The following is a 14,798-nucleotide window of genomic DNA, read 5'->3' as shown; positions in this document are numbered from 1 at the left end:
ATGCTGCCTGACCTGCTGCACTTTTCCAGGAACACATTTTCAGCTCTATATTATTTTTCTTCCTATAATAGTACTGTGTATGTTCTGGACCAGACCAAACCCTCTCAAAATATACCTAGGCCCTAATTTTTATCTTATTTAGAAGCAAGTGTAAGGCACTGCATTCAAGATGTAATAAACTCATACAACTCGTCAGGCAGAAGATACAAAAGTTTGAACACACGCACTGACAAGTTCAAGAACAGCTTCTTCCCTGCCATTATTAAATTAACAAATGGACTCACTAACTTAAAATAATGCTAATGTTGCTTTGCACACTTCCTGTGCAGTGTAACCTGTATGTCGCTCTGTCTAAGCACCCTATGATCTGCATGTCCATACTTACTATGATCTGCCTACACTGCTTGTAAACAAAGCTTTTCGCTGTACTTAGGTACAAGTGACTGCAATAAATCAAGTCAAACTACCAGGCTTTAAGCAAAACACACTTTATTCTTACACCGCAATATAAATACAAACAATCAAAAAGAATTGGCATAACTTTAACTCTGTTGAACTACTTAACAAAACGATGTTATTTAACTACTGCACACCAACTATTCTAATATAGCTGCATCCCATAAACACACTTTTGGCAATGGCAAATTCAGTAAAAGAGATTTCCCGACATGCAATCTCCTCCAGGCCAGGAGCAGGATTGCCAACAAAATGAATCTAGCAGCAGAGGGAGAACTCAAGCTTTTTGCAGCAGCAGCAGCAGAGAAAGAGCTGCATCTAGCTGCTTCAACTCCGAACTCTGCCTTCAACAACTGAAAGCAAAACTAAACCATGGGTATGAGCCTGGCTTCACCCATTCATGCTTTTTTGTTTCTAATTTTAAAAGAAGACAAAGCTCTTCACTCTGCTTTCCATGGAGCAGACACCTCAACCCTGGGTTTGCAACACCCTTCTTCAAACTAAAAGGACCGAACAAAGCCTTCTTAAAAGCACATATTGTCACAATGTGTCTGTGTTTGTATTTGGGGCTTTAGAGTGGAATTCTTTAAGTAGCACTGTTCTTTTTAAAGTAAAGTATGTTACAGTTAATAGGGTTGGTTTTACTGCTGCTGAAGAAACCTAGACAGCTTTTGCCTTGTGTAGCTATCAGGTTTTGCTGGTCTCACAGAGATTTTAAAACATTTGTACACTTTGTGATGACTTGGGGATACGATTATTGGCGCATTATTCCCCATTAAGTTGGAACAAAATTTTCAGTGCTCCCTGCTGACGTCTTTTGAACTACAACGACATCCAGTTGAATGTGGAGTTAATGTAAATTGTGAAGAATAAAAGGACAACCATCAGGCTTCTCAGACAAAAATAAGATGGCATTTGAAGCAACAAAAATCTTCTTGCAGTTTGAAGAGATGCCACTTGCAAGAGATAACAAAAGCTGCATTGCCTTCTATATTGCTATCCCTGCTTTACTCTGTGTCCTTTGTCTCTCACTTATAAATGTCCCTTCTTGTGATCTCTCTTTTGATTAACGAGCTTTCTTTAACCAAAATGCATGAATGTCCTCAAAGGTAAGGCCAACAGACCAGAATTGTACTGATAGTTCTGTGTCTCTTTCTGAATCAGAGATCAGCACATGTACATTCACATCCAAAAGTAATTTTAATGTTCAGGTGGATCCATTTTGGCACTGTGTTAATGTTACAAAGTTATAGTCTTATGATTCACCAGGATACCGGTCCATAAGGTTCAGATGAAGAGTCTTGAAGGTACAACTCTGCTTTCCCCAGTATTGGTGCAATTTCTGAATGAATCCAAACCCTTTTCTCCCATACTGCCGTATGTGCCACACATTTAACTCTCTGATCCTGTGTACCCGATGTCAGTTTGCTTGTGGGTCAGGTGATAATTCAGAGATTGTTCCCTCTGCAATTCTGCTTTATTAATCTGGTCCCCGGTTTCTCATAATCCCTATGCAAAACCTTATGCCTCATCCTATCTGTGTTGTTGGCATCCTTATGGACTATAACAACTGGAATGTGCAACAAGCTCCCAGAAACAGCAATGTGATAATATCAAGGTAATTTGTGTGTGTGTGTGATGTTGAGTGAGGGATAACACACTTCTTCTACTGGTACCATGGAATCTTCTATATTTACCCGAGCTGATAGATGGGGCATGCTTTAGCAGCTCACCTGGCACCTCTGACCGCGCAGTGCTCACTCAGCAATGCACAGGGGCATAAAAAGGTGATTCTGGAATTAGAGGTCAAAGATTGAACCTGCACTGTAACACGAGGGCAGCAATGTGTCAATGGTACTGAATTTTTGATGAGACTTCACCTAAGGATTATCAATTAGCTCAGATAGCCAAAAGATCTTTAAAAATCTTTGAAGAATACTTTGTATTGTTAGCACGGTGGCAGAAATCCGAAGCGATCCATCTGAACATTAAAATTACTTTTGGATATCAATGTGTGTGTGCTGACCTCTGCTCAGAAAGGGAACTATCAGTACAATTCTGGTCTGCTGGCCTTACCTTTGATGACATTCTTACATTTTGGAAGATATTGGGCTGTACCAAATACCACCTCCACATTGAGCATTATAGCTTTAGAGGCCAATTTATTTTTATTCATTCATTTATATATGGGCATTCCTGGCTCGACCAGGATTTAATGTCCATTCCTAGTTCCCTAGAGGGCAGTTAGGATTTGAACACATTGCAGTGTGGCAGAAGTGGGTACTGCAGATTCTGGAGATTCGAGTCAAGATTAGAGTGGTGTTGGAACAGGATGAAGGGCTTTTGCCCGAAACGTTGATTTTCCTGCTCCTCGGATGCCGCGTGACCTGCTGTGCTTTTCCAGTATCACTCTAATCCTGACACATTGCAGTGTGTCTGGAATCATACATAGGCCAGACCCAGGTAAATTTCCTTTCCCTAAAGGGCATTGGTGAACCAGATGGGGTTTTCCCCTGATAATAGTTCCAAATAATCGTTCGACACTTAATTCTCGATTTTGTTACTCAGTTCCAATTCCACCATCAGATTTGAACCCAGGCTCCCGGAACATTACCTGGGGGTCTCTGGACTAACAGTCTAGTGATAATGCCACTAGGCCATCACCTACCCTTAATTTTCCTGTCCCTTCTGCAGCTGGCCCAGATGATTAGTGTTGGCCAGAGGTTGACCGATTGTTTCTCCTTCTGGCAGACTGCATTTTCTGCCATCTGGTCATTTCTGTGTTTCTTCCAGGCCCCAGTCAGCAGTGAAGCATCAACTCTGCTCCCAGTGAAATCATGACTACAGATATCTTAACATGTGCCAAAATAACATCAGCAAATTCCTATCTGTTCGCAATGTTAGGAGGAAAAATAGCTCTTTACTTATTTGGGGAAAAAAATTGAAGTAACAATGGCGCGATTGTGAGGAAAATCATAGTACAAGACTTGGGAAATCATGGAATCCCTACAGTGTGGAAGCAGACCATTCAGCCCATCAAGTCCACACCGAGCCTCTGAAGATCAACCCACCCAGATCCACCTCTGCTGCACTATCCCTGTAACCCCGTATTTCCCATGGTTATTCCACCTAGCCTGCACATCCTTGGACACTACAGAGCAATTCAGCATGGCCAATCCACCTAAGCTGCACATCTTTGGGACTGGGCAGGAATCCCACAGAAACATGGGGAAAATGTGTAACACACACTCTCTCTCTCTCTCTCTCTCTTTCTCTCTCTCTCTGGCTCTCTCTCTCTACCCCTCTCACTCATCCAAGGGTGGAATCAAACCTGGCGCTTTGAGGAAGTTAACTACCGTGCTGCTCCATGTAGTAAGACTTTTTAAATTGAAATGACTCAAAATTTAAGTCTCCTCATTCTGACACATTTCCTTTGTTTTCAACCTTTAAAGAATGGTCATTTGGTGTGCGTGTTGTGGAAGTGATTTTAAGAGGAATATTCTTGTTTGATTTTCCTCCATTATGATTACCACTTAGGCGTGCGCCAACCCTTTTTCATCAGAGGGAGGGCACAGTCAATCATGCCAGTCTCTGTGTAGCTGCTGCCACTCATCGTTGGCATTGACTAATTGAAGCAACCATACAAGCTGCTGCCTCTGTGAGGTCTTTGCAGAGCTTGGCCAAAAAAAGCAATATTTCCCAAATCCGCTTGTGAGATTTAGGAGCTCAGTTTATAGAATCCCTACAGTGTGGAAGTAGACCATTCAGCCCTTCAAGTCTACACCAACCCTCTGAAGATAATCCACCTTGTAACCCTGTATTCCCCATGGCTAATCTATATAGCCTGCACACTATGGTGAATTTAGAATGGCCAATTCACCTAACGTGCACATCTTCCAAATGTTGGAGAGGACCAGAGCACCTGGAGGAACCCCACACAACACAGGGAGAATGTGCAAACTCTACGTAGACAGTTGCCCAAGGATGGGATCGAATCAGGGTCCCTGGAGCTGTGAGGCAGTGGTACTAACGGCTGAGCCATCGTGCCACCCCAGTTGTTCTGCTTTGCTGTCACAGCTCTTCAACCTCAATGCTTTTCAACCTTTGGTACTCTCAGCCTAGTTTCTGCTTCTTTATTGTTTCCCTGCAGGGAAGGAAATCTGCCATTGTTAGCCAGTCTGGCCTACATGTGACTCCAGATCATAAGCAATGTGGTTAACTCTTAATTGCCGTCTCCAATGTCCCAGAAGGTATTCAGTTGTGGCAAATAAGGATGGGCAATGAAAATTAACCTTGTCAACATTGCTTACATTCAATGAATTTTTTTTTGTAAATGCAATTTAAAAAAAATACTCTCTCTTGGCCGTATGGTTAGCACTGCTGCCTCGCAGCCCCAGTATCCCAGGTTCAATCTCACCCTCGGGCGACTGTGGAGTTCTCCTGTGTCTGCGTGGATTTCCTCCAGGTGCTTAGGTTTCCTCCCACAGTCCAAAGATGTGCAGGTTAAGGTGGATTGGCCATGCTAAATTGCCTGTAGTGTCCAGGGGTGTGTAGGTTAGGGTGGATTGGCCATGCTAAATTGCCTGTAGTGTCCAGGGGTGTGCAGGGTAAGCTGGATTGGCCGTGCTAAATTGCCTGTAGTGTCCAGGGGTGTGTAGGTTAGGGTGGATTGGCCATGCTAAATTGCCTGTAGTGTCCAGGGATGTGTAATTTAGGGTGGATTGGCTATGCTAAATTGCCTGTAGTGTCCAGGGACGTATAGGTTAGGTGGATTGGCCATGCTAAATAGAATGGGGGGTGGTGGGTCTGGATGGGATGCTCTTCAGAGGGTTATTGTGAACTTGATGGGCCGAATGGCCTGCTTCCACACTGTAGGGATTCTATGATTCCATTCAGCTTTCTGAGCCTGCTCAGAACACTTTCTGCCCTTCCCTCCTCTTTCTGCTCTTTCTTCTTAATCTTAGGATGTGGTTTCCAGGTTTTTTTTCTCCACTATATCCATAGGAGTGACAGGATTGCACGTAGGCTTTGACCAAGACAGACTTCACGACTTGTCATTCGATGTAAAGCTTGCAATGAATGGACTTTTGCATCTGTGTAGCGCCTTTCACACCATCAAGCAATCCAGAGACACTATCTGGGCAATGAATTACTTCAAATATGCGGTCACCATTGTGATATGGCAAATTTGACAGCCCATCTCTGCACAGCAAAATCCTACATGAAGCAGTCACCAAATAATTTGTTTTTCACAAAGACCTGAGGATAATACCCCTCCTCCCTCTTCAAAAAAGCTCTTTATTTCCATCTGTGGGAATGGACATGGCCTTTGGAATCGCATCCAAAGGATTGTGTCTCTGTCATCCCTCGGTACTGTTCTGTGGAGTCAGCCAGGTTTATTGGCTCAAGGCATCAAAGTGGGATACGAACCCACAGCTTCCAGACCTTTTCAAAAAAATGTCCAAGGCTCTACAAGCTGTTTACGTTACCACAGACAGTTCTGCGCCTCCCGTTCAATCTCTTTCTTAAAGGAATCCAGGACAAAGTACACCTCATAAAGCCACAACAGTCAGTAATTCATTTTAGGTATAATTTAGAGGTAGTAAAGAATTGCTTACTGGATAACAACCTTGTTCTGTTTTACTTTAATCATGCTTGGATTGCTTTTTACTTAGTACATGCCAGTTATACCCTATTCGTTGAAACTTTTGTTAAAGGATGTTTTAGATTATTTTTAGACTCCAGATAAGTTCTCAGTTGAACTCTGATCAGATCCTCTCTTCATTCTTCAAGAGCACCCTCAACATAGCACATCATGTTGAGGTGTTTCAACAGGAGTGCTAATAAACATAACTTGACACCCAAAGATGTTCGGAGAGTTGACCAAACAGAAGAGAACAGAGAAGTGAGGTTGAGGGAGAGAATTCCAGAGTTTAGGGACCCAGATGGCTACCACAGAGTGTGGAGTAATTAAAACTGGGATGAGCAAAGTCCAGGAGTGGAGGATTGAAGAGATCTTGGAGGATTTCAGCTGGGTCCTTTTGCCGTGACTTGGATAGGTGAGGAGTCTCGTAACAATTATGAGAATTTTAAAACAGAAACATTGATGGAACGGGAGCCATTGTGGGTCACTGGACTCAGGTGAGGTGGATGGGATATGTTGAGATACGGGAAGCAGCATTTTAAATTAGCTCAAGTCCATGGAAGGTGGAAAATGGGAGATTGGAGACATTTTTACTGAGTAAATATGGGGAGAAAGTAAGAGGATTATCAGATCAGCCTTGATCTCATTGAATGGCGGAGCAGACTGGATGGGCTGAATGGCCTACTTGTGCTGTTACATCTTATGATCTTTTAAAGATGGATGTGTACACTGCTCTGTTGTTAAGGTGGGGCTCAGGACACATTCCTGAGGTCAAATAGGAATGGACAATGCATGTGTATTTCCCAAATCCCACAAACGAACAGAAAAAAATCCAGAGCTAACGGGTTGTCCTGGTGCTGCTGGACTGGGATTTGATCCAACCTACAGTAGCTGGGAGGTATGTTTCAAGTATTGGATCATTTTGTGTAAAGCAATACTTGTCGAATTTATCTGCTGTTTCTTATGTTTTTTTTCCCAATGGACAATCTCCATCCTTCGATTTACATATTGTAAACTGGTGAATAATTTAGAAACTCTGTTCTGGTATTTCTCTGTGAATTAATTTCTTGATGTGACATTCCATTTTCTTCCCTGCATGCATTTCTGTTTATTCATTCATGGGATGAGGGTGTCACTGCCCAGGCTTTTATTGCCCAGAGGGTAGTTAAGTGTCAACCACATTGCTGTGGGTCTGGAGTCACATGGAGGCCGGACCAGGTGAGGATGGCAGTTTCTTTCCCTAAAGGACATTAGTGAACCAGATATGTTTTCCCCCAGTAATTGGCAGTGGACCATTGCTCATCGCTCATCATTAGACTCTTAACTCCAGAGTTTTGTTGAATTCAAATTCTACCATCGGATGTGGCAGGATTCAACCCCAGGTCATTATCTGGATTAACACTCCAGTGATAATACCACTAGACTATCATTAACAGTAGTGATGCCAAGGTACTATTACTGCTCTAGTAATCAAAGACCAAAGTTCTGGGTTAAAATCCTGTCATGGCATGTAGCTTTTCAAAGTCCCAGTAGGGATTGTTCTGAACTGTTTAGAAAATAATGCACTGGAGGGAAAGGTGTTTTATCACCCCCTTGGGGTTGGCATATTTTAATCTGATGAGAAGTTTATGTGTGATACTCAGCGCATCCCTCCCCCCTCCCCCTCAAAATTCAATCTGAGGTTGAAGGCCTACCTGATCATCAAATGAGGTAGGCATGTGTCTTCATCCTGTCACCATTCCAACGTCTCCATGATCATTTATGGGAAGCAATGGCCTAGTGGTATTATCACTGGACAATTGACCCAGGTAATGTTCTGGGGATCTGGGTTCAAACCCTGCTGTGGGCAGATGGTAGAATTTGAATTCAATAAATATCACATGATTCCCTTGAAACCTTTGTCAGGAAAACCCACCTGGTTCACTTATGTCCTTGAGGAAAGGAAACTGATATTCCCCTGAAACTGCCAAAAAATTGGCTCTACTTGGAGATTTTCCTACACTTGAAGACATTGGGCAGAATTTTCCCAAAGTCTAACAACATGGAGTACAATGAAAACATTGGGGGAATACTGCGAGAATGGAGAAAAAATTATTTTCTCGATATTGAGAGAGAAATAAAGTCCGAATTTCCCCTTAGTGTTTCAGCAGCTGGGTAAAAATGTGGTGAATAAGCCAAAAGGATCCTATTTGCATGGATTAACATCTTATTACTAACTAATCTGGCCTTATTTTGATTCCTTATTTCCCCAAGTATTGGCGAGAAATGTAGATGCCAACAATTTCCGATTTGAATGACAGTTACCTGGCAGCTTGCTGGTGCCTACTCCAAGTCTGTCTTCGCCAGTCTTCCCTAACCACTCAGGGCAAGCTCAGTAGACGACAATGGGCAATGTTCTCTGCCCATGGATCTCAGCATCAGCACCAGCCTCAGCACACCACAATTCTAACTAACTTATAATATAGTACTTTGGAGCTCATTAACACCGATGCTGCTACCGGACGACTGTGCACAAAAGGAAAAGTATCTGTCTCCTGATTCGATTCAGGGTGCATCTCAGGGTTGTTAGATTCCTTCATGCTCATTTACATTGCACTTACTTGGAATCTCGCAGTGAGGATATGGTCCTGTGGGAGGTAGGACAAAATGGATAGGGGGCTGCACAAAATGGCTCCTGTCTTGGTAAATTAAATTGCAAAGCAACAGTTATTTCTAAATTGCAGCTCGAGACAAAATAGTTCCCTATGCCTACGTGACTACCTGAAGCTAGTCCCTAAAGCAACATAAATAACTAACCACCAGTATGACGAAGTAGGTGGATAAGATGAGGAAATACTAGCTACATTTGCAAGCTGCGCGTCCTCGTAGAGGAAAAACTAAACGACATTTTGCAAGCTGTGAATCTTTGTAAAGGTGACTTAATCAGTACCATTGGTTCAAGCTACTACCCATGAAGTGATTATAATTCATTGATTGGTTGTTACTTTGTGATCATGCTCCATGTCTGATGATGATTAATGTAAATAAACCTTATGCAAGCTCTGTAAGGTTGTTGGATTCTTTTAATGGCCAAGACGTTTTCCTACTTCTGGGTGAATCAGAGTCTGCCAACCCAGCGCTGGAACATACAATAAACAATTGTTTGCATGTTGCACAAAGAGTTGTTTACAGGTGCATTAATTGACCAATCGCGGAACTAAGTGACCCATCAGCAACATCTCTGTCTTGCCTTTTAGCATGGGCACAACGTCGGGCAGCTTCTCACGTTTGACAGCACCGATCAGTCAAGGAAGCAGAGACATTGCTGGACAACACTGTGTTCCATAATGACACACTTTTCATAGAGTCATACTGCACGGACACAGGCCCTTTGGTCCAACCAGTCCATGCCAGCCATAATCCCAAACTAGACTAGTCCCACCTGCCTGCGCTTGGCCCATATCCCTCCAAACATTTTGTATTCATGTACTTATCCAAATGTCTTTTAAACATTGTAACTGTACCCACATCCACCACTTCCTCTGGGAGTTCATTTCACATACAAACCACTCTCTGTGTATAAACAAAATTGCCTCCATGTCTTTTTTAAATCTTTCACCTTAAAAATATGCCCCTTAGTTTTGAAATCCCCCACCCTAGGGAAAAGACACCTGCCATTCACCTTATCTATACCCCTCATGATTTTATAAACCTTTATAAAGTCACCTCTCAACCTCATACCCACCCATGAAAGAGGTCCCAGCCTATCCATCCATTCCTCCTAACTCAAACCCTCCATTCCCAGCACAATTCCTGGTAAAGTTGTTCTGAACCCGCTCTAGTTTCTTCCTATAACAGCATGTGCCAGCAGCTTCATCCAAATGCCCGAGTCTGAAAGGCTTGATGTCTATTACTAAGGGGCATGCTTTTAAGGGGAGAGGGAGAAAGTTCAAAAGAGACATGAAGGGCAAGTGTTTTACACAAAGAGTTGTAGGAGTCTGGAACACCACTGCCAGGGGTGGTGGTGTTAGCAGATATCACAGGGGCTTTAAGAGACTTTTAGATAAGCACATGAAATGCAAGAAATGATGGGATATGGACCAAGGGCAGGCAGAAGGCATTACTTTAATTTGGCATCATATTTAGCACAGCTTTGGCCCATTCCTGCACTGTATAGTTCAATGAGAGTAGTCCTTAATCCATTCAGGCAAGGAGCTTGTCCATACTTAGCCAGGAAAGATGGTGAGGTGAATGGGAAATACAGAGAGCAGGAAGGTTTGTAGTTTGGTGTGAGTGACTACCATTGAGGGAAGACACTGCATGAGTAATGTTAGGTGGGTACATGGCAGAGACAGGGTAAGTATGAGGTATCAGAGAGAAGTTTCTATCATGTAGCCATGCGACACAGAGAACTTCCTTGTGATGTTGCTACACATTCCCCTGAACTATAAATACCCTACGGACTGAGTTGGCTACTTCAACCAGGCCGGCAATGTTTGAAGTGGCGCACAGCTGGGATTGAATGGTGGGAGACAAACAGCTACAGATGTTGGAATCCAAAGTAGACAGGCAGGAGGCTGGAAGAACACAGCAAGCCAGGCACATCGGCTGCCTCGATTTCTCCACTCACCCTCACCCACTCGAGCCTCACCCCCTCCGAAGATACTGCCGGGATTGAATGGTGGAGCAGGGCAGGCTCAGAGGGCAGAATTGGCTACTTCTGCACCTATCTTCCATGTTTCTATGGTTATCAACGTCCTCTTTAGACCCTACCACGCTCCCCCACCATGAATATTTAATTGGCTACCTGCTGTGTGTTTGGGGTGTTAGGATCTCAGCTGATGTTATTAGTGTATGAATAAGAAATCTGGCTTGATTGAACATATCCTGATTTGTTTTGGTTTGAACAAAGTGGTCTCTTACTGAAACATACGCACACAATGCTGCAGACTGTGTTCTCATTAAACAAAGGTCTATGACAAAGAAATGATCAAATAGAATAAACCACACTACCTACTTATAATCCAACTTCAAAGATTTTACATAGAACATAGAACAGAGAAGAATACAGCGCAGTACAGGCCCTCTGGCCCTCGATGTTGCGCCGTTCCAAGCCCACCTAACCTACACTAGCCCACTATCCTCCATATGCCTATCCAATGCCCGGTAAAATGCCCATAAAGAGGAAGAGTCCACCATTGCTACTGGCAGGGCATTCCATAAACACACAGTAAAATTGTAATCCCATTAATCTGAAAATGGTCCTTTATAAATTGCATAGAAACTGAACAGCATAAGTACAGTATCCAAAACAGCACACACACAATACTCATACCAGCATCTATGTATTTAACGCTTTGGTAGTTTTAAGTCACTTGTGACTTCAACTTTTAGATTGGAACTGCAGATATTTCTTCCAGAGCTATTGAACACCTGAAATGGACTCAGCTTTAAGTATCCTCTTCAGGGTTTTATGCCAACATTTCTGGTTAAGGACTAACATGAACTCCTCACTCTAAGGTAATCTAGTTTACTATCTATCTTTCCCTTCTAGGGAGCACAGTTCTACACAGCCATTCTTATCCAAGGATTTCACAGGATTTCTCTACTCAAAGTCAAAGTGAAACTAAAAGAGTGTCTCTCTCAGCTATTGGTGTTTCCCATTACCTGTAAAAAAACCAATAAATTCCAGAACAACCTTGAATTCCCATTACTTCTAATAATAAGTCACAAAAATTTTAAATAAATAAAAATAGTACACACAAAATCATTCACTCTAAGCCAAGCCTCACAAACTGCTTTGAAAAAAAAAATCGCCATGGCTACAGAAATGTTTACAATTTAATTATTCACTTCAGACACACAGGAAACTAACTTCACCTGACGAGGGAGCTGCACTCTGAAAGCTTGTGATTTCAAATAAATCTGTTGGACTGTAACCCAGTGTTGTGTAACTTCTGATTTTGTGTACTCTAGTACAACACCGGCACCTCCATATCATGGCTTGTAAATTGAACAGAGAGCAGCATTTGCAGGGCGCACATAGAACAATACAGCGCAGAACAGGCCCTTTGGCCCTCGATGTTGCGCCGACCTGTGAACTATTCTAAGCTCATCTCCCTACACCAACTCATCATTATCCATGTGCTTATCCAAGGATTGTTTAAATCTCTCTAATGTGGCTGAGTTGACTACATTGGCAGGTAGGGCATTCCACGCCCTTACCACTCTCTGAGTAAAGAACCTGCCTGTGACATCTGTCTTAAATCTATCACCCCTTGATTTGTAGTTATGCCCCCTTGTACAAGCTGACATCACCATCCTAGGAAAAAGACTTTCACTATCTACCCTATCTAATCCTCTTGTATGTCTCTATCAAATCAACTCTTTGCCTTCTTGACTTGCTTCCCTACAGTGTTGAAACAGGCCCTTTGGTCCAACAAGTCCACACCGACCCTCTGAAGAGTAACCCACCCAGACCCATTCCCCTACAATTACTAATGCACCTAACACTATGGGCAATTTCCCATGCCCAGTCTACCTAACCTGGATTGTGGGAAGAAACCATAACACCTGGAGGAAACCCACGCAGACACGCGGTGAGAATGTGCAAACTCCACACAGACTGTCGCCCAAGGCAGGAATCGAACCTGGGTCCCTGGTGCTGTGAAGCAGCAGTGCTAGCCACTGAGCCACCATGCCACCATGCCACCCCTCCATATATAGAGAAATTGACGAATGGAAAGTCCCATGTTATCTATCCATGGTCCCACCGCTCCCCAGATTTTGCTTAGTGGTATTTGTGCCTTAACTGCTTCTAGCTTGCATAGTACTATCCATCCCTGCTTGGATTTGTTCAAAATGAATCATCCTCTTTCTCTCTCTTTCTCCTTTCAGTGGAAGAGGAAGTACTTGAATGACAAGAAAGAAAATCCGAAGCAAGTCAAGAACCTTTCCACAAGTGCTTTGCCATTTTGCTGCCTTACTTCACGGTTGTCATTGTTTAAGCATAACCCAACTGACCTAAGGCTGGGATTAACCGAGATCACAGCTGCCATTGAGCTAAATCCTTTGTCCGTCTAGTTGTTTGACCAGACTGTTTGCTCCAGTTGTCCTGGGATTTGCTGCAGATGCCACTATCTGAAAGCTAATATCATGTCAAAAATTAAGGATGTATCTAATTATGTTTTGTACACATTTAACCGATCTGCTGTCAGTTCAATGCCTGAAGAACCCAGATCCATGTTCAGAATGTCAAACAGTCTGAAGTGGAATGATATTTTTCAGTGATATTTTTCATCTAAAGAGTTGAATTGTTCTATTTTGGCTTGTGATAGTGACTTTATTGCTGTTGAATACACATATAACTAGCTGCTGTCTTTGAAAGAACATTTGTGCTTTTTTTTTTTCCAGTCAGTCATTCCAGTTGTTAAGTAACAGCTTTCATTTCTACCACTGTAAATCATTCTGAAGTCTTCACGTTTCCATTTCACGTGGGAACTCCGAAGAGCCACGGTACAGGTTTTGCGGATGTAATGACAGTGAATCTGCCTGTGTTCACCGTCATTATTCTGCTGTGTAACACAATAATGGCTGGAGTCCACACACGCACAGAATAACACAGAATTCCAGAAGTTAATGTCAGTGATTCCAGGCTTGACTTGAGAGTCCGCTGTTGAGGACCACCTCTGTCCCCCAGACAGCAATTAATGAATTGACGTCTTGTGTTGGTAGTCTTGCTGTGAAAACCGTTGATTCACGTTGTTGGATGAGGCATAACTGGGAATCTTTACTGTGTACTAACTTCAGAATCATTGCCAAACACCTCAATGGTCCTAAGAAGCAAAGTTGATATTTGTGGGAATGTAAAACTTCTCCATAATGAATAAAAAGGCATTTGCATTTTTCATATTTTCTTCTTTCAAGTTTGTTTATATCAATCTGAATCCACGCAATAAGTTGTTTTGTGAAAATGTAAATTGCAAATGAAGGATCACATGCCTTTAACGGCCTACTCTGCTGTTTGAGGAGTTACATAAGTGTGATTGGCTGCTCACCTTGCTTGCTGATGTCACAGTTGCCTGGAGATGCTCATGACTCAATGTCAGACTTCAACACTGGCTGTCAAGGAAGGGGGGTTACCGTAACATAGAGATCATGGTCCCAACGGTGGCTTTGCTGCTGCATAATCAAGACAATTAAAAGTGAACAAAATCTAATAAAAAGTAGCATCTTCATGCCAATTCTTGATGGAACGGGCCATATTCAGGATGTGAGAGACCCATAAAGGGTCCATCTATTACGTGGATGGAAATCAAGGTTTCTATTACACCCTCCTTCATCTCCTGGCTAGCTTCCCCTGCAAGTTCTGAAATATTTTAATTGTACAGTCAAACAGAAAGGAAATAGACCCCTTGGTCCAACCAGTCCATGCTGACCATGTTCCCTAACTAAACTAGTCTGCGTTTGGCCCATATCCCTCCAAACCTTTCGTATTCATGATCTTATCCAAATGTCTTTTCAACATTGTAACTGCACCCACACACATCACATTCCCTGGCAGTTTATTCTACACATGAACCACCTCTCTGTAAAAAAAAAGTTCACCTTCATGTCCTTTTTAAATCTTCCTCCTCTCACCTTAAAAATATGCTCCCTAATTTTGAACTCCCCCACCCTGGGGAAATGTCCCTTGTCATTCTGCCCCTCATGTTTTTAT

The 14,798-nt window shown here is 42.7% G+C and overlaps 1 protein-coding gene across 5 annotated transcripts in view; it reads left to right on the top strand.

Moving 5' to 3' along the window:
* Nucleotides 1-13,986, top strand: part of cd276 (CD276 molecule) — a 356,577-nt gene extending 342,591 nt beyond the window's left edge. For all 5 annotated transcript variants that reach the window (XM_087982239.1, XM_087982237.1, XM_087982234.1 and 2 more), the window contains one exon: nucleotides 12,977-13,986. In XM_087982239.1, coding sequence (XP_087838365.1) covers nucleotides 12,977-12,999 — 23 coding nt within the window. In that variant the 3' untranslated portion in view covers nucleotides 13,000-13,986. The remainder of the gene's footprint in view (nucleotides 1-12,976) is intronic.
* Nucleotides 13,987-14,798: the final 812 nt, after the last annotated feature.

This window comes from Chiloscyllium plagiosum, unplaced genomic scaffold (genome assembly GCF_037043375.1).
Source record: "Chiloscyllium plagiosum isolate Xiang-an unplaced genomic scaffold, Cpla_swu_hap1 HiC_scaffold_42, whole genome shotgun sequence".
NCBI classification, from domain to species: domain Eukaryota; kingdom Metazoa; phylum Chordata; class Chondrichthyes; order Orectolobiformes; family Hemiscylliidae; genus Chiloscyllium; species Chiloscyllium plagiosum.
Note: the sequence above shows the minus strand (reverse complement) of the source record. Positions and strands in the feature narration are given on the sequence as shown.